The following is a 19,341-nucleotide window of genomic DNA, read 5'->3' on the forward strand; positions in this document are numbered from 1 at the left end:
GAGGCTCTTAGGAGTCAAACGTCAGTCGAGACAAAAAGTTGCATGGGGACTGCCAGGGGCTCAGGGGAGACAGGAACTGTTTAATGGGTTGAGAGTTTGGGAAGATGAGAAAGTTCTGAGACGGATGGTGGTGATGGCTGCACAACAATGTGAACGTACTTAGTGCCACTACACTGTACACATAAAAATTTTTTTTTAAACAGTTAAAATGGTCAATTTTACATTATGGTAAATTTTACTACAATCTAAAAAAGACAGAAGAAGCACGTGTTATTCCCCCCAGAATCCAACACCGGAAACCTTTACCAATCAGGGCTGCAGGCTGCCTTATTAAAATACTTACGGTTTGACGTCACTGCCAGGAAAATACTCGTTTTATCAAAGCTGTCACATTCTCTTTTAGACAGCCTTTCTTCTTGCCACCTCAAAATCCAAAGAGCAGCAGTTATGGCTCCCTGAGCTCCTGCTCTGTGCCAGGCCCGCAGCACAGGCTGGACCAACCCCAACGAGGGAGCCCCGCTGACCCCGCGAGGGAGCGCCGCCCCGGCACCCTAACCTGAAACGCCCGCGGGCCCCGGTGCTCCTCCCCGCGCGGAGCCACTCCCATCACACTCCTCCCACGCGGCCCTACCCGCACCGCGGACCACCACCACTCTCCCCAGGCAGAACCAGAACACCGCAGCACGCAGCAAGGCCTTTCCAGTCAACGGATGACACGCGAGTCAAGTCACAGCAGACTCGGCTTGCAAATCTCTCCCCACCTCTGCGTCTCCGGCCACCCACTCTTCCCTTCAAGACGCCGCTTCTGAAATCTCACTCATCAGAGCGCCTACACCCCAGCTTCATATGAATACAAACATATACACAAATACACAGGAACCCATGAAGGCAAGGACTACATGACTGCACTGATAAAACCAGCAGTCTCTGTCGATAAATTAACGCTGCTTCAGGGAACGAGGGACTGCCGGGCAAACGTGCTCGGGTGGCCTGCCATTACCCCGCCGTGACGCCACGCAGGACAGCACCACGCACACACACGCAGAGGCCGTGCGCCAGAACTTTCACACCCATACCGGAGTGACATAAATCACAGATCCCAGGCCGTAGAGAGAACCTGCGATTCCACGACGTGAATCTAAGCAGAAATGAAAAAAGTGCCAGTACCACTATTCCCTTTCAAAATAAGATAAGCCTCTGAGTAACTTTTTAAATTCACTAATATTAAGCAATTGCAGAAAACCTAAGGAAAGCGATGCATTTTAAAATGCTATTATTAGCACAAAGAAAAGGACAGAAATTACTTAACTGTACATGATGGGCAAAAGCACCCACAGTAAGAAACTCAACATAGCTTGCATGATAGAGCAAACTCCCAGTCCTGACACTAGCCCTACAAAAGGGTAATAAATTTTACCTTATATAAAAGTGTAACCACAAAAATAAAAACTAACAGATTTGAGATAGTTTCTCCTTACAAATGGAAAATAACAGAGTAAGTCCCTATTTTAAAGTGCTGATGTCGCAATGGAATGAAAAGCTAGCCTGTGACCGTGCAGCCCTTTCCCCAGCGCGGGGGCAAACACCACTCCCCCTCGCAGAAAGAACACGGAGAGCGACCCCGCCCAGGACGGGGAGCCAGGTGCGGCGAGCGTCCCGAGCACGTGCCCTGCCTCCTGCTGCCCCCGCCGGCCACTCACCGCTGGGCTTGATCTCGCGCACGTAGTTGCTGGGGAACCAGCCGGTCCTGCCGCTGTGCGTGCCCTCCCACCAGCCCCCTTCCTCCACCCGCGTGACGTGGATGACGTCGCCTTTCGCAAAGGACAGCTCGTCTTCATTGGTCTGCTGGAAGTTAAACTTGGCTCTTACGACCAGTTGATTGTTGCTATTATCCGTCATGTCCTAAAAAGGGGAGAAGGGAGGAGACGTCATGAAGGACGCACATTCTACATCGTCACGACATGAACAGATTTCACTTGGACAGACGGAGCATAACCACCCCGTTCACACGGCAGAGGAACGCCTGGACACACCGAAGTCCCCACGGCCCTGTCCACTGCCCCAGGTCCAGTCCCGGAGGGAACCCTCAATGGCTGCAAAGGTCTTATTCCTGCCAGTGTGGTGCCTGCATGAACAGAGACACACTTTCACATACATTTACACACTACACACTTCTCTACATTTTGCAACAAGTTAATACGCTGTGATCATTTTCCCAGCAGTCCTTGATTACTTCAGTCTTAACTAACTGCTTAATATTACACTGTACGGCAGTGCCATCAGTTACTTAACCAAGTCTCCACGACTAGACTTGAGACCGGGTCTAGTTGTTTTCTACTGCAAAACAAGGCTGCATCAGAATCGTCTGCACATGTCTTTGCACACGCCCGTAAATGAGCCAATACGTTAAATTCAGGTCAGAGAACACGGATGACACATTTTAAACCTTAACGCCCATTTCTAAGTTGCCCTCCAAAAAGGTCCCACAGACCAGCGCCAAGCGACATTCCCGCCAGCAGCGCCTAAGACGTCTGCTTCAAACACTCACCAACACTGGATACTGCCAAACGGACAGGAAGAAAGGGGACCTCATTTTAACCTGCATCTTTCTCAGCGATTAAGCCTAACCGCAGATCTCCGAAAAGTGGGCAGAGGAAGGCAGACTGGCTAGAATGTCTTTCGGTCTCCAACTATCCCAGACCGGGTGCCGGAGAGGCTTGCAACCTGGAACTGCCAATGGAAGTCAACAAACAAAAACCCCCAAGCAGAGTCTGCTCTCCTGGCCAAAGCGGGGGGGAGAGGGACAGCACATGGGCCACTCAGCCAGCACCCGGGTGTCCAAGGGGACCAGGCAGGACGTCCCGTGGCCCACCAAGCCCCAGAGCTCCGCCAGCACCAGTGACATCAGCCAGGATGAGGCCGGGAGTCCAGCGTCCAGTCCCCCAGGTGGCAGCAGGCAGCCCCATCTGCCCACACAGGTGTCCCCTGCCCCCCACGAGGCTGGGTGGAGGGCAGGGGACACAGGTGTCCCCTGCCCTCCACCCAGCCTCGTGGGGGGGAGCCAGGCCCAGCGTCTCCCCGACCCCCATCCAGCAGCACTGTCAGCGGTCCAAGAGAAACCCCAGTGACACCAGGTCAATAAGTCTGACCCGACACCACTGCAAGGAAACCAAGCTGTCCCCAGAACCACGGCCTACCACCCTCGGCCAGGACCGCCACACAAAACCCCATCAGCCAGGGCTGCAGCCTAAGACGCAAGATCTCAGCAGGATCCAGCATCTTCCAACACACTCTCCAAAGTGTCTAGGATAGAACTGAAGACACCCCTTATTCCAAGAACAAGGAAAATCGGAGCCTGACTGAGAAAAGACATGGACCCCAACACTAAGATGAGGCTCTCTCAAACAGACAAAATAGAAAATCCCAGAAATGAAACAGAACTTACAAAATCTACTCAAACTGACAGAGTGAAAAAAAATTACGAGAGCCCCAGGGACTTGGGGGAAATGACAAAGATCTGAGATTGGAACCATCGAAGACCTGGAGAAAAGACAGAGTTGAAAAGGAGTCTGAGAAATACGGCTAAAAATGTCCCAAATGTGACAAAAGACACAAACACACAGAGTCCAGAAGCTGAGTGAACCCCAAACAGGATACACCTAAAGAAATCTGGACCAAGTCACACTGTAACTAAACTTCAGAAAACTAAAGACAAACTTTCGTATTAGGATAAAAAAGACATCTGCGGATACGCAAGATCTGAAAAACTTTACCTCCCCTGCACCCTTGCTCAAGAAGTTAGTATAAGATGCACTCCTCCAAAACAGGGAATTAACCACGAAAAAAATGAAGACAGAGAAAGACATGGAGGAAGTCGACTCGGGTCAAAGGAGTCTGCAGGTGATGAAGGAAGCACAGAGGCGGCAGCTGGCCCATCCAGGCTGCAACCAAGAGACCCTCCAGCGGCCAGAAGACTTCACCAGCGTGCCCCAGGAAGAGGAAACTGAAAAAACCCTAACACGTCTGAATGCGCAAAGACGAGATTCTTTCAAGAAAGGCAAAAGACCAGACTATAATCTGCACAAGGTGCACAGAAAACTAAAGAGGCAACAGAAGGTCGTCAGGAAAGAAGTCCCAGCACACGGTGGCCCCGCTGTGAGTCTGGGTCATGATGATGTTGCACTAACACCCACCAAAAGAAGCCACTACAGGACTCAGCCACGGAGAAGGGGGGCCCAGAAGCACCCGTGAAGCTAAGGCCCAGGGGAAGTGGAAGAGCCCTGATGCCCCCTGCCACTGTGGGACATCCACAGTGGCAACACTGTGTTATTTCAAAAAAACCAAAAACCAACCTTTATATAACGCATTTTATTTAGAGAGACACAGGCAAGTGCCTAAAGAACCAACAGAAAAAATGGGAAGTGGTTGTCTCTACTGATTTTTTCCTAATAGCAAGTCTTGGAGAATTACCTGAGTCTTTAAACTAGGTGCACGTATCACTAAACAAGATGAAAAAGATAAAGCACAAACACAGTGCTCAGGCAGAACTTCGAGAAGAGGAGCTGATATAATGCCTAAAATAGTTCATGTGTATTTATTTACGTGTTTATACGTTAACTGCTATAAATCGTGTTTAATAATGCAAATTAATACATTAAATATTTATCTAATGAATTAAACATTTAATGCATACTTCACGTTTAATACTTAGAATATTCGATAAAACGATCTCTCACCCACATCCGGCAGGAATCCTCCGGCTGACCACTGTCCCCTCAAACGCGGGGTGGCAGGGGCACCTGAGCGGCGAGGGCCGGACGGGGCTCCCGTCACAGCCGGGACACGGCACACGCCGTCCTCGCTCTGGTCAGAGAAGCACGACCCGCTCATACACTGTGTCAGGCTCTCTCTCTCTGCAGAGACCACTGTCATCACTCCTCAGCCGTCTACTCTGATCTCCATGACACTCTCCTTTTTGTGACTTCCCCTGGTTTTGCAGAGCCGATTCGGGTGACAAATTCCAATAACAGAACACGACACGTAACAAGCACACGCGCAGAGCAGGCCCCTAAGGAGGTCAAACTGCCCTGGGAGCCCTGCTGCCGGCCTGTCTGTCCCCCCACTGCTGGGCGCACGCCGGCCAGCACGCAAGTGGCGCGCGGGGCTCTCGTCAGGATGCTGCCGAGGTGGTGACCTACACTCTCCCTACAGCTGCAGGCCAGGCAAACACCAGGGACGCCTTCCCCGCTTCAGAAAGGGATACTCCACTAAGCACAGGACAGGGCGACGTCTGCACAGGGCCAGGCGGCCAGTCTGGACCCCTTCATTTCTGACGCCACAGGTTCCCAGCCGTGGAGCATGGCCTACACTGAAGGATGGGCTCCAGGGGCGCTGTGAGCGGGCGCGGGCCCAGGCGGGGTGAGGACCACGCACCAGGCAGACGGTCCAGCCCTCCGCACGGGGGGCTGTCGCCACCGCTGCTGCTGCCCCGGGAGGCTGGAAAGGGTGTGTTCAGTCACTAGCTTACCGCTTCAGCTCTTTTCCTCCTCTTTTCTAAAAGCTCCCCTGAAACGAGGGGCGGAGAAATCATTATTCCCTTTTTTTAAAAAAAAATAAATTCATTTATTTTATTCTTGGCTGCGTTGGGTCTTCGCTGCCGCGCACGGGCTTTCTCTAGTTGCGGCGAGCGGGGGCTGCTCTTCGCTGCGGTGCGCGGGCTTCCCATTGCGGTGGCTTCTCTTGCTGCGGAGCACGGGCTCTAGGCGCGCGGGCTTCGGTAGTTGCGGCACGTGGGCTCAGTAGCTGTGACTCGCGGGCTCTAGAGCGCAGGCTCAGTAGTTGCGGCACGTGGGCTCAGTAGTTGTGACTCGCGGGCTCTAGAGCGCAGGCTCAGTAGTTGTGGCACGTGGGCTCAGTAGTTGTGACTCGTGGGCTCTGGAGCGCAGGCTCAGTAGTTGTGGCGCACGGGCTTAGTCGCTCCGTGGCACGTGGGATCTTCCCGGACCAGGGCTCGAACCCGTGTCCCCTGCAGTGGCAGGCAGATTCCTGACCACTGTGCCTCCAGGGAAGTCCGAAATCGTTATTCTTACCTAGCAGGTCAAGAGGAGTCTCACTGCGTTCGCCTCAGGAGCGGCTCACCGGGTCCAGGGCACAGGCAAGGTGGCTGGGGCTTTTTAGCTCTGCTGTAACTTAAACTTTCTCTCGCTAATGAAACACCAATGCCATACTTACTGTGATCTCAGCAACATTCATCACAACAGAACATTTAACTTTATTTTACTAAAATTATTCCTTTGCAATCCAGTCCTCATTTACTCAAAAACAAAACAAACAAAAAAACCTACGACAACTGCCACAAATGAATGGGTCAGACAGCAAATATTTCTTTGTCCAAAGCTTGCTGATTTTTCTTGCATTTTCCTTGTGTATTTCATAAAGCTAATTGAAACTATTTTTCAAGTGGTCTGGGCATCTTCGCTTGCTTTGGACCACAGAGCTCGCAATGGGACCCTCTGAGTCCGTCCAGCCTCACGGGGTGGCCGTGAGGGCCACACGAGTCATTCCAGGTGAGACACCGAACCAGCCAGAGCTGGCACAGAGAAAAAACGCTCAAGGTGTGTTGTGTTGTTCTCAAGGCTTGGAACAAGGCCATGGGACTTCTCAGAGAGGAAGAACAGTCACAGACACACAGCAGGGAGAGTTAGTTAGTTCGAGTTCAAAAGGTTCAAGAACACGTAAAAATTACATCCCTTCTACAGCTCTCTGTTTTTACTGCTGCTTCGTGACCAGACTAAAATGAACTTCTCTCTACAACACACAGCTCCAACGAGGTCACCTTCCGTTTCCGAGGCTCACGCCAGCTTACTGGGCAATGCTCCCTTGTGGTAAAGTAGAGAGCAGTGGTCTCTGAAGACTCCAGGAGGGTCGGTTCTCTTCAGACTCACAGGACGAGATCAACGATTCTCTAACACACAATAATTTACTGAAATGTCGCATGAAGCGAAGTCACAGCACCACCGGCTGATCGAGCTGAGGACCAGGCCGCCGTCCGGCCCAGTGCGGGCTCAGCTGCCCAGCAGGCGGACACGCGCCCCGGCTGGCGGATGGGGCGGCCTCTCCCCACGGTCTCTGCTCGGCCCCGTACTTCACCTTCCCAGGTCCTCATTTCCACGCCTGTGCTCGCAGCCTGTCTCTTGACAATTTACAAATGGGTTTTCCTCACTTTCCAGGAGGACTATTCATCTCAGGTGGCTTCCCCACCTCACCAGCACCGTTATAAGGGAGCCCCTCCTTCACAAGCTGCATCCTGACGTGACAGCGTAGGGCGCTGTCACGCTTTCATAAAGAGAAAAAACCCCTCTAGGTTCTTCGGCTTTCAGCCATTTCTTCATCATCTAAGTACTAGATATGATTTCTTATTCCCAAACTTCTGTACCTTTGTGCAGAGTAGGTAAGACAATATGATGCAAGTGACCAGGAAAACATTTTAAAGCTCACATCCCTCCAGATAAAGAGATCTGTATCTTAAAATAGAGTGCCCCAAACACACAGATTTCTTAGAAGCTGTCACGAAGCACGCCACGCGGGTAACCTGGTGATGGGCAAACGCCAGACCCGAGAATAGGAGCAACGGCAGCACAGGCAAACCACCCTCTGGCTGAGCCACTCCCCGGCGGCCCATGTGTCCTTCCAGACCCGCTGCACACGCCCGCCTCCCCAACACGCTCCCATTCTCAGGGACCAACTCTCACACTTACCAAACTCCGATACTGGCCCTGGAACAATTTTGAAGTCCGACCGTGCGAAGGCTGGGGTCCCAGGGAGTCGAAAGACTTGATCCGGTGAGAGGAGGGCCGGGCACACACGGAGTCACTTCCCAGGCCGATGTCTGCAAGGTCGTCAGAGGGGAGAGAGCGAGCGGAGTCCCGACAGTGCGCCCACACCCCGCACCGGGCTCCGAGGGTCAGGGGGCCACCCGCGCAAGAGACCAGGAGCACAGTCCCCGCCACGGGACCGAATGACCACATGCGCCCCAGGCGCCTTCCCGGGAATTACCTGAACGTAACCACTTAGCAGCCCTTCTCTATCTAAGTTCCCAGTTTACAACGCGTTTCGTAACTGTTTTCGGTACCTTCCCCTCACCTGGAAACAAGAAGCCTCTCACACTCGACTCCTGGGCAGAGCCCCACCCGGACCCCCCGGCACCCCCAACGCACGGCCACCCCTCCAGGATCGCTCTGCGCGGTGAGCGAGCCGTTAAGCGTGACCGGGCCAGAGACGGACAAGACTCTCTTACTTGAAACAAACAGAACCCCCGGCACTTTCCATCCAGAAAGGCCCTTCTGAGGACGATGCCCTCGGCACGACGGCGGGCACGCTTCACGCACCTCACAAGGCTGTGAAAGGACCAGAGACCACACCGCACTAAAGGCTCAGCTCGCTCCCTGGAGCCGCTGCAGGATCACACACCCCACTCAGGCCACCAGCACGTAAATGCCAGCAGCCCACTTCGCAGAAGCGATGTGATTTTTTAAAAATGAGGCCACGCGAGAGTTTTCTAGGGAAATCACTGTATTGACATGCACGCGCCTAGCCATTTCCTAAAGCTATGTGGCGGGCCTTCTATAAAAATGTCCTGAAACTGGGGGTCTCCAGGTCCTCCTGCTCTGGCAGATCCCTTTGGATCGGCTTACACAGCGTCTTAGGAAATTCTGAATTAGGTACCAAAAGCGGAAAGTCTGGGGACTCCCCAGGGAAACCGGCATTTCCAGCTGCTCCTGAAGCACCGGGGCTCTGGCGCCTCTGGCTCTGCGCTCCCTGACTGACCCAGGGCTGAGCAGGGCCCACGCGGGCAGAGCAACCCCCCCCTCCGCTCCTCCACGCTGCCTGCCGGGCTGCAGGACCCGGCGTCCGGGACCCCTGCCCTAAAACCACCTTGACGTCTCAGCGCGGGAGCCCCTCCGATCCGCAGGCCCTGCTCGGTGCTGGCGGTAAGGGCCAGAGTCCGCTCCCGCCGTGGGGCAGAGGCCTGGCGACCGCGGGCACCAGCAGCGCGCGGAGGACAGGCGTGAAGGGGCTGCCCCCCCAGGGGCTGCCCGCCGCAGCCAGGGCGCGCTCAGGGCCCCTCCCCCCACCTCCGCTCTCTCCTCTGTCCAAGTAAAAGGCAGGCATTCCTCCACACGCCTGGAGGGCGCAAAGGGTCTCCCTGAAGTGCCGGAAGCAGAGGCAAGGCGGTGACGGGCCCCCCCCCCGCCGGCGATGACCGTGGAGTCGGCAGGCGCACCTGTCTCACGCCTGCGTCAGCCCCTAGGGCCGACGGCTACAAAAGCACCGCCGGCTCCTTCACGCTGACCTCAGAGACGCAAGTGAAGAGCAGTGGCCAACAAATACAGAAGCGAAAAGTTCTCTTCATCTGAGAAGGCTCAGTCCTCTTGCTTAAAAGCTGAAGAGAAAAGTACCAGGTTTACTTCAGAACTTCCCAACAGGTCTTTGCAAAGCACAGCGCTAGGTGCTCTGCGTCCAGGGTATACCCGATGATGTCAAGAACATACGAGAAACACTTCTGCATCAGACGGGGGTGGGAACGGCAGTAACACATGCCCGCAAGAGACAGCTCCCGGCCTGCGTCCACGCCTTCCGCGGCCCGCGGGGCTCCGCCTCGATCACCGAGGGTCCCGCGGCCCGGTGGACGGAGCGAAGCCGCCCTCGTCGCTCCCCCTCACCTTCCGACCCACCCGAACTTACACACCCAGGGCGAGAGCCAACCTGCCGTCTCCCACCCGCGGCCTCACACGTGGGGACGGTGTCTACCAAAGCCGCTCTCGCCGCAGCTGCCAGAGAGCAAGCTCAGCGGAGGGCAGTGCCCGTCAAACCGCGGCCCAGACGCCGGCAAAGGGCTGCAGGCGGGCCGGGGCCGGGGAGGTGCCCGCGCTGCACCCGCCGCCTGCACGCGCTCCTCCCCCGTGAAGCCCGGCCACCGACTGCCGACGCTTCGACCGTGGCGGGCTGGCTCCTTTATCATCTGTCTGCTCACGTCAGGTCTATCGCTCCTCCACGGGGGGATCGGGGAGGCAGCACAAGCTTGACAAAATGCCACAAGCCTCCTGTCTGGAGGGTGCGATGGCCGCGGGTACTTATGTCCGCCTGGATGCCCCCCACTTCTCCGCCCCCTCTCGCCCTCCTCCTGGACTTGGACCCCCACGCTTTCCTACACTCGCTCACCTGGGTCCTAATTTAGCGCGTCCCCAGGTGCTGTCACCTCAACAGCCCAAGGCATTCTCAACTTCGAGCCCGAAGTCAAGCTATGAAAAGGGAAGCCCTGCCCGGGACGGCGGGCAGCACAGGCTGCTCTGGGCGCACGTCCCCAAGCGTGGGCGGCGGGGCAGCGCCCAGATGGCCCTCCCAGCAAACGAGTGGCGTGAGGGGCCCCCGGAAGCGGTTCCTGCAGCCCTGAGCGTTCCGACCCCATCCCGTCCCCACACGGTGAGGAAGGGTCGGGGCGAAATGAGAGGAGACCCTGACAAGAGAAACTTACTTTTTCTGATCAAAAGAGACGTATCAAGGGCTAACTGCCCCTCCCCGGGATCTGAAACTACAGTCCGTAAAGGTAAGGTGAAAACAAAAATGACTTTAAAACAAAAGAGCCTCTAAGCCCTTCCGGTGCCTAAGGCAGCCTCCAGGCCCGAGCTAGCCCCACAGGAGCGCACACAGACCCCGCTGTCCTCTCCGCGGTCGGGGAGCCCACGTCTCCATAGAGGTGCGACTGGGGCTCGAACCCGCAGCCCACAGAGCCCAGGTGCCCTCGTCACCCCCAGGAAACCTGGCCCAGGTAGGTGTTTACTGTAGAGGCCAGCTCACTGGCTGCACCTCAAAAACAGGCACTAGATCTGCTCACTAGATCTGAGCTTTAATCAGCATGAACTCAATAAAACTCCAGAGCAAAGGTGCTTCAAGCTCCAGGACAGCCCAGGAGTTGCCCCTGCGGACGAGGCACTCCCCCCTGCTGTACTTGTCTCTCTGCCCACAGGAAGGAAAGCACTGATATCTACCAGGACTTAAAGAGGAAGATTCTGCTCGCAGCAAAAGTGACAACCAAAAATTTTCATGCAATCCTTTTTTAAATTCAATAATGTTCATTCTGCCTCACTAACACAAAAGCAACAAGCTTTTTGCCCCTTTTTCTTCCCCTCCCCTCAAGTTCAGTAAAAAAGACACTTACCTGCTGTTACTTTATTTAGAGTCACTAAGGAGCTGAGGACCTTGCTGAAATTCTGCCCCTGATACAAATCGTTGGCATCAAATGTCTGAAAGGGAAAAGTGAACAAGCAGAATTAGCAGAGTCCGGTGTGGGGCAGCTCTGCGCAGTAAGAGGAAGACAGCAGGCTTCGCAGGTGAGACCCCAGGGAGGCGGCACACCTGGGAGCTCGGCTTCCGTCGGAGCAGGAGGCCAGGCCAGATTCCCTGACTGGGGCCGCTTTGGGCCCGAGTCCAGCTTCCTGACCACCACGTCCCCACCCTGCCGCACCCTCCTTCATAACCTGGGGCACTGCTGGCGCTCGGTGAAGGCTCCTCTCCTTAGACTGAGGCTGAGGCCTCAGGGCAGGCCTACTACAGACTTCCTCTCCTGGCCACGGCCGATGCCAAAACCAACAGCAGCAAAAGGGAAACGCAGACATCAGAGAGGATACGAGAGGGAAGGAAGGGAAGGCCGGAGAGGCCGATTCCAGAAGAGGGGGGGCGGGGACACCGCCACCCTCGGGGCAGAGCATGAGGCCAGACCAGGACCGTCTAGTCTGCATCGCCGCAATCTCGGCCGCCTAGAGACTGGGGACGCGCCCAAGCTAGTCCCCTCCCCGCCCACCCTCCAACACCAGGAGCTGAAAGATGCTGCGCGTCAGGCTGCCGAGACACAGCACGGCTGGTCCACGGTGTGTGCGCAAACACGCGCGCTACAACAAACACGTCTCATTCCCAAACACTGTCTGAAGACCACATACACCTTCTGATCGCTGAATAACTCCTTCCCTCCCCCCAAAAATTTAACAGTCAAATCATCCACAACTCTGTGCCAGAAAAATCATGAAAAAAATTCTTTGAGACGCAGTTAACAGAAAGATGCGTTCAGATGCCCAAATGAAAACTGTGTTAACATTCTTCAAAGGTTCTCTCACTGGGGCAAAAATGAACTGTGGTGACCAGTCATCCCAGGAATGACTTCCTCGGCAGGTCGCCTGTCACCTCTTCCCCGAGTCGGCGGTTCCTCTATCTCACACCCTGCCAGGAACCCCGGCTTCTCCTCTCCCTGCTTCTCCCAGCCCCTGCACAGCTAACTCTCACCCATCCGGCTCCCGCCAGCCTCACCCCCCGCCGACTAGACTCAGCAGGGCCCAGCCAGGCTCCCGGCACATTCATTGCCACAATCTTACACAGTCTATGTGTGCACGCTGCCCTAGACCGTGGAATCTACACAAGCAGACCTCACAACACCCAACATCCAGAAAATGGCCAGCACACAGTAAAAACGCAAATGTTTGCTGAATGGGTAACAAGGCACCCATCCACCCCGTGGCACCGAATGTCACTGTGGGACAGACACATAAAGAGCAGCTGAGAAGAGCCATTCCAAATCTAGATAACCACTGCTGTCTTCCAGAAAAGTCTTCAGTCTTAATTTCTGAGATGAGTAAAAATCATCATGAGGTATGTTTATTTAAACATGAACAAGAGAGAGACAAATCCAGAAGTTGAAAAACCACCTGCAGGAAGGAGGCCATCAAATCCAAGTCAAGAGAGGAGCTGCAAACACAGAGCTGGGAAGGGAGCCGTAAACACAGACACCCAAGCCCTCTGTGGATGTCACTCATGCATTTCTCATCTGATGGAGCAAAAAATAAAACAATTCATGATGCCAGATCCTGCCTGTAAAAAAGAGTATCCCCTCAGAACAGTCTTTAGAATCACCTCACAGTACAGACTTTAACCCATTTGTTCTGATATCTATTATTTAAAAAGAAATTTCCAAGTCAAATGAGAGCATGATCTAGGCTGATATATCCTGCTATGTTCTGTAATGGGTTGGTTGCATTTTTTATCAAATGTACGACCCTCAAAAGGCCTCAGCTTCCTTCTGTGCAGGACATAAAAGTGCCTTCTCTCATAAAAGGTGGGAGCAGATGATCTCAGCTCTCAAGTTCTAATTCTAGAGCTTGGAAAATTCAAATTGTGGTATTCTGCAAAAAAAGAAATATACATAAAAACATCTACTAACCTTCATCGTGGTGAGGCAGAGAGTCACAAAACCCAGAAAAACAGGATGTTGAAAACTGAAGTTTCCTGTTATTCCAGAACTATATATCTTTCTTACTTGGATACCAGGAAGTGTCTGGTTGGCTGAAACGGCCCACCAATGGGCTCCAAAGTGACATCAGAACTTAAGTGAATTCACACACACACCACATTTCTTAACAGGAAGCTACACAATGAGATGAGACAAACGCTCGCCACTGAGAGGGAAAAAAAATGCACATTCTGAGTCAATAAAATGTTTTGACTAAGGTGCTTCTCTAGAGAAAGAAAACCGACTCCTTCCTGAAATAGAAATCTATTCAACAAAAAGCAAAAACAGAAAAGTCTTAGGGTACAGAGAAAGTCTGTACTGTGGGAATAGAGGAAAGTCTCATTAATAGGGCACACAGTTACCCCGGGGCGCTCATGCTTCGGAGATAAGCCTGCCCCTCCCGTGGGCCTGCCATGCGGGCTGAGGGCACACACGCCCACCCTCCACGCCTCTCGGTCCGCACTCCCACGCCTTTCCTCAGGGGGTTCTCAGGACGGGCCGCACGTTAGGATCTCCCAGGACCTTAGAAAACCAAGACACTCAAGCCACATCCCAGATTAATTATCAACAAGTTAGAATCTCCAAGGAAGGGACCCCGAATCAGAAAGTTAACACTCGCCAGGTGATCCCATGCAGCCAAGGGTGAGAAGCACCTCCCTGGAGAGAGAGGGAAGGTGTCAGGAACCCTCTCCCCAGGTAGGCTCACCCCCTCGCACCCATGACCATCCTTTATAAGCACAGAGAAGAGGGAACACATACCCCAAAGGTCTTGGAATCTACCCAACTGGGAACGTGTTATTTCCAAAAACTCACCCTCACTTTTACGTTTAAGTGAATTAAAGATACAGTAAACTAATCCAATATTCTCAAACTTATCCTACAGGTTTTCTACCAAAAAAACTCATAATATTAAATGTATTAGTTATAGTTCATTTTTAATATCTTACTTTCAAAAGAAACAATACTACGTAATGAAATACAACAAATACCAAACGATGTGGAAAGCAGGCCGGAAGGGACCCAGAGTATTTAAAGTGGGACATAGAGATACTTTCTGAGAAGTGTCTGTCGTCGCCCACAAAGGGGGCGGGGCTGGGATGAGCCGCGAAGGAGGCAGATGGTCCTTCCGAGCTTGAAGGCCGCCCCCCCACCCCCGTGGTTGCGGCCCTACACCGTGTACTGAAGCCCCCTGGGCCTCAGCTTCGCATCCTTGAGACGGGAACAGACAAAGGCCTGAGGATGAGGATGCCAGTGACGGGAGGCGGCACTGCGCCAATGCCCCACAAGTTCAAAAATGAGTGAAATTACAAATACTCAATCTTGGACACCAAACCTCAAGGTCTCCTGAAGAAACTGACCCACTGATAACTACGTTCTACCACGGAAAATTCTCTTTTTCTGTAATACGAACAAGCACAAAACAAAACAAAGAAAGCATCCTCAAGGTGGGGTGCTCAGGAACGGAGAAGGACACTCGAGAGCCTGTCCAGAGAACAGACCACACGGCTCCGCACAGCGGCAGGCGCTGCCCTCCACGGCCCCCCAGCAGCGCCCCAGCTCGCGCTCGGGCGGGTGGCCACCTCACTCGCCGGAACGCCGAGGCTCCCCGCAGAGCTCCGTGCACGCCAGAGGCGGCGGCAGCTCCACCACCGGCATCGCTCCGCGCCTGTCCAGCAGAGGCCCAGGTCCTCAGAGCACCCAACGCTCTGACCACTGACCCTCAGAAAACACTGCCAGTGCCACACCACCAAAAGGGCTGAGCCTGAACGTCCAGTACCTGGCCCAAACTCGACCTCCCAGCCTTCACTTTTGCTAGCCCTCTAAATTACCCTATTTCGACACATTCCCTATTTCTACTTGATATCACATTTCCAGATGTTCAGGTTTAGTTCCAGAACCAACACCTGAAATAAGGAGGACTCACCTGCACCTGAGGAAGATGAGGCTGCAGCAACCTGGCGGGGCGAGGCTATCAGGGTGACCCACGTGCACGGGCTGGAGCTCTCAAACATGCAAACCTCTAACCAGAGAGAGGACGACTGTTTTGGCAGAAAGAGCCACCGGGGTTTGCGGGGAAGCATCACCAATGATGTCGTAAAATAAAGAGGTTTCCAAGGCGCGAGATAAGAACTGACGCTGATCTATCCAGAAAGTTCACATTCATCACACTCTTTTCCAACTGCCTTTTTTTATTCTTTTAAAATTTATTTATTTATCTATCTGTGGCCGCGTTGGGTCTTCGTTGCTGCGCGCGGGCTTTCTCTAGCTGTGGTGAGCGGGGGCTACTGTTCGTTGCGGTGCGCGGGCTTCTCATTGCGGTGGCTTCTCTTGTTGCAGAGCACGGGCTCTAGGCACGTGGGCTTCAGGAGTTGTGGCTCTCGGGCTCAGCAGTTGTGGCGCGCGGGCTCTGTAGTTGTGGCGCATGGGCTTAGTCGCTCCATGGTGTGTGGGATCTTCCCAGGCCAGGGTTCGAACCCGTGTCCCCTGCATTGGCAGGCGGATTCTTAACCACTGCGCCACCAGCGAAGTCCCCCAACTTCCTCTGTCTAACTCCAGGTCACCCCTAAAGAGGGGTGTGCGTCCCCACCCACTGCCACACCTTCCCATGGGTTTTGGCCAACGAGCTGTGAGCACACGTACCCACGTACCCGCTCTGACCCGGACAATGCGTGCCAGGCCCCAGGCGAAGCTTTAGGAGCCTTCAGGCGTTTCAGCCAGCCTCCCCGGTCTTTTCCCTTAAGTGTGCCTGGCAAGGCCCAAACTGGAGCTGCCGCACCAGCCTGGACCCGAGAATAAAGAGGACACTCGGAGCAGAGCAACCCCGTCTCTGCAGCCAACAAGCCGGGCAGGATACACCTTCAGTGTTGTCAGCGCGGAGACGAGGGGGCTGCTGGCTAACACAGCACTGCCTGGCAAGGGCTGGCGATCCATCCACATCCCACATTCTCCCTAACTGAACTGGCTCTTGCAGGGGAGAGTACATCTCCAAAAAACAAGCAGGAAAAAAACGGTATTAAAGTGAAGCAGTCAGCTCATGTAAAGCTGGACCATTTTAACGCTAAATGGTAAAAGTTAAAACCTCTTAGGCTGAGTCACAGAATTCCCTGTTATTCAGAGTAAGACTGCTCCCCCAAAGCACCCACCACTCCATGGCAGACAGACTTCTTCCCTCCTTCCCAACTTCTAAAGACGGTCCTCACATAACTGCTGAAGGCTGCTGCTTTACAGAAATCTCCAAAAAAAAAGACACAAATGCCTCCGAGCTCGCCCTCAAAGAGCTCATTCTCGCTCAGAAGACTTCCTCGCCCCTCCCCGTTGATCAGCAACCTTGAGCAGGTGCCATAAGAGCCAGGAAGGAAGGCGGGGTCGCGAGAGGGAGGGCGACCAGAGCACAGTGCCACCTGTACCCTCCAGGTCATCCCGTCCGTAAAACAAGTCACCCTAAAACTCAGAGGCCCAACCACAGGTGGTCTGGGCGTCAGGAGCCCAGAGCCACCTGGCGGGGATGTGGCTCAGTCTCCCACGGGGAGGCCCCAGGTGTCCACTGCCAGCCTGACAGCTCCCGGGGCTGAGGCACTGGAACGACGGCTCACCGCCTGGCTGTGTCCTCACGGCACGGACAAGGCCCCAGAGACGGTGATGGGGCAGCGAGAGCAGGCGCGGGAAGGAAGCCCGGGGCCTGCATCCCAGGAGTGGCGTGACCAGCGCTCCAGACTGTTCCACTCGAGGGAAGGGGCCATGCCCCACCTTCAGGAGGGAGGGGTGGCCCTGCTGGGAAACCAGCCGCCTGCCCACCCCCTATGGGAGTCCTGCTTCCTGCACCACACTCTTCTCCCCAAATCCAGCTGCCACCCCTTCTAACTGGGCCCATCAGATGTCACAGCCACTCGGCAGAGCGCTGCCATTCCTGACAAAGAAGAGGGCAGAGCCCCGCCCCGGCAGGGTAACAGCGGGATGACAAACACCTCCGTCCGAAAGGCTCCCCTGACCCCAGCGTCAGTGAGCTGCTTCACCGTGGAGTCCAAATGCACAGATGGTACTGGAAATCAGCATTACCTTCCACGTAATAAAACAGAAAAGCAAACTTCACTTTACAAAATAGAGTGTGTTATACTTCACATAACAAAGATCTTGTTGGTCAGGAACTTTCCAACTGTAAGCAAGTGAAACCCAACTCAAACTGGCTTAAACAAAAGAAGAAATTACTGGTTCTCATAACTAACAAGTCAAGAATGGCAAGAACCACAAGCACTGAAGTCGGAAGCTTCAGGCCATCTCCTGACTCGGCTTGCCTCTGTGTGGGCTGCAGTTTCAGGAAATGTCCTGGCTCATGAGGCAACATGGCCGCCAGCAGCTCCAGGCCACAGCCAACAAGGCCACCACCTCCGCTGCACCTGGCTGGCCCTGCCTGAGTCACAGCCACATGGCCAGAGGCAGAGCAGCAAAGGCGAGCTGGGCAAGGCCCAGACGGTAAATGTGCCAAAGCCTCCTGGCAACCTGCACACGCACGCGACTTGGTGCAGGCAGGTAAGGCAACCCTGGGCAGCACCAGGACGGACCAACGGATCCAACAAAGGACGGCACAGTAGTAATGAGCTGTTACCACCAGCGCCCCAGAGTCTCATCAGCAATCACAGCGACCTGGCCTTCACAGAACCCAGACATCGCAACCACAACGGACTCTGACCTAGCTGGCCACACTGATATAAACGCAGAAGTAGATGACTCACCCCTAAATGATGTCACCACCAGCTGATGACACCCCTGGGTGTACCCAAAGAGAACATACCAGGCAATGTGGAGAAGTCTTCCTTCCCCCACCCCAGTACTAACGGAGAGACCCCTCACAACACAAGGCAGACCAACCAAGCACTTTCTCAGCTCATGCAGCCTTAATATTCCAAATGCAAGCAGCCAGGTCAGCTCCTCAGAAGGGTGTTCATGAGGAAGCTATTTCTGACACAAGAAATTGTAACTTTGGGCACAGTTCTGGAGTGTGGTTCTCGAAGTTTAAAAATATAATCTTGTCCTATCACATTGTCAGATGGAATCTGTGATTTTAGAACAAGATGAGTAAAGACGAATCTTAAGTAAGTTGTGCTATTTAAGTTTAATGCAAATGGTCCACATTGTTGGGGATAGACATGTGGAAAACAGGGATCCAGCAGGGAATTCTCGCCTCCTTGGCTTCTGTAGATTTTGTACTTAATTCCACCTACTCCTACGCCCTAGGGATAAAATTAAAGTTTGATGACGGATTCTATCAATACACAGGACTTTCACCCAATGTGCCCCCCATTTCTTTTAGTTTAAAATGACAATTAAATCATATTCAATTTTGTGGATTCCACTGTATCAACACCAAAACACTAGGACAGGGACCACTTATACAAGAAAAGAGATACCAAATATTTTAGGTAGTTTCCAGGAAGGGTTGGGGCGGAAGGGAGAACAAAGTCCTGAGAAGCGAGGCAAGATGACTGATGCAATGAAAGGGCTGCTACGTCTCCGTCCACCGTTAAAGGAGCAATCATCCCAAACAGACATCACCAGGTGGGGAAGAAGAGGATGAAGCAGCCACTGAAGCATCCCCTGGGTGCTATGCTGCAGATTTCACGTCAATCTTATTTTATAAAGGGGAAAAATGAGGCTCCAAAACACGGTATGACAGGCTCCACAGGAGAGCAAAGAACTGAACCCGATCAGTCACTGCTCCTCCGCCTGCCGCACACGTGGGTCAGTGGGGCAGCACCCATGGGCCCATGGGTCCCAGAGCCAGCTGGCACAGGCGCAGCACCCCATCAGCCCACCATGGGCTCCTAGTCAGACTCTTAGGGACAGTGAGGCAAGCCTGCAGGGAACAGCCACACGGTCGCCAGACAGGGAGGGTCTGGGCAGGTCACAACAACTACTTAGGCTGACAATTAGTTTAGGCGCTAACACAGAGAGCCAAAAGGGCAAGGAGTACCTTGCGTTAACTTTAATACTCAAAACAAGTAGTTATA

General features: G+C 53.8%; 1 protein-coding gene across 9 annotated transcripts in view; it reads right to left on the reverse strand.

Moving 5' to 3' along the window:
* Positions 1 to 49: 49 nt before the first annotated feature.
* LOC114485248 (rho guanine nucleotide exchange factor 7-like) overlaps positions 50 to 19,341 on the reverse strand; it is a 28,610-nt gene continuing 9,318 nt past the window's right edge. The window contains exons 1-6 of one of the 9 annotated variants that reach the window (XR_003678733.2): positions 11,219 to 11,460; positions 9,353 to 9,442; positions 8,297 to 8,396; positions 8,056 to 8,142; positions 7,758 to 7,888; positions 50 to 1,902 (exon numbers count right to left, since the gene is read on the reverse strand). Coding sequence is in view for 5 of the 9 variants with exons in the window: in XM_028486366.2 (XP_028342167.1) it covers positions 1,504 to 1,902; positions 7,758 to 7,888; positions 8,297 to 8,396; positions 9,353 to 9,412 (690 nt within the window). In the remaining 4 variants the exon portion in view is untranslated. Of the gene's footprint in view, positions 1,903 to 7,757; positions 7,889 to 8,055; positions 8,143 to 8,296; positions 8,397 to 9,283; positions 9,443 to 10,534; positions 10,592 to 11,218; positions 11,461 to 19,341 lie in introns of those variants that run through there. The other 8 variants (XM_028486366.2, XM_028486367.2, XM_028486365.2 and 5 more) reach the window with 8 other exon arrangements.

This window comes from Physeter macrocephalus, unplaced genomic scaffold (genome assembly GCF_002837175.3).
Source record: "Physeter macrocephalus isolate SW-GA unplaced genomic scaffold, ASM283717v5 random_864, whole genome shotgun sequence".
Taxonomy (NCBI): Eukaryota; Metazoa; Chordata; class Mammalia; order Artiodactyla; family Physeteridae; genus Physeter; species Physeter macrocephalus.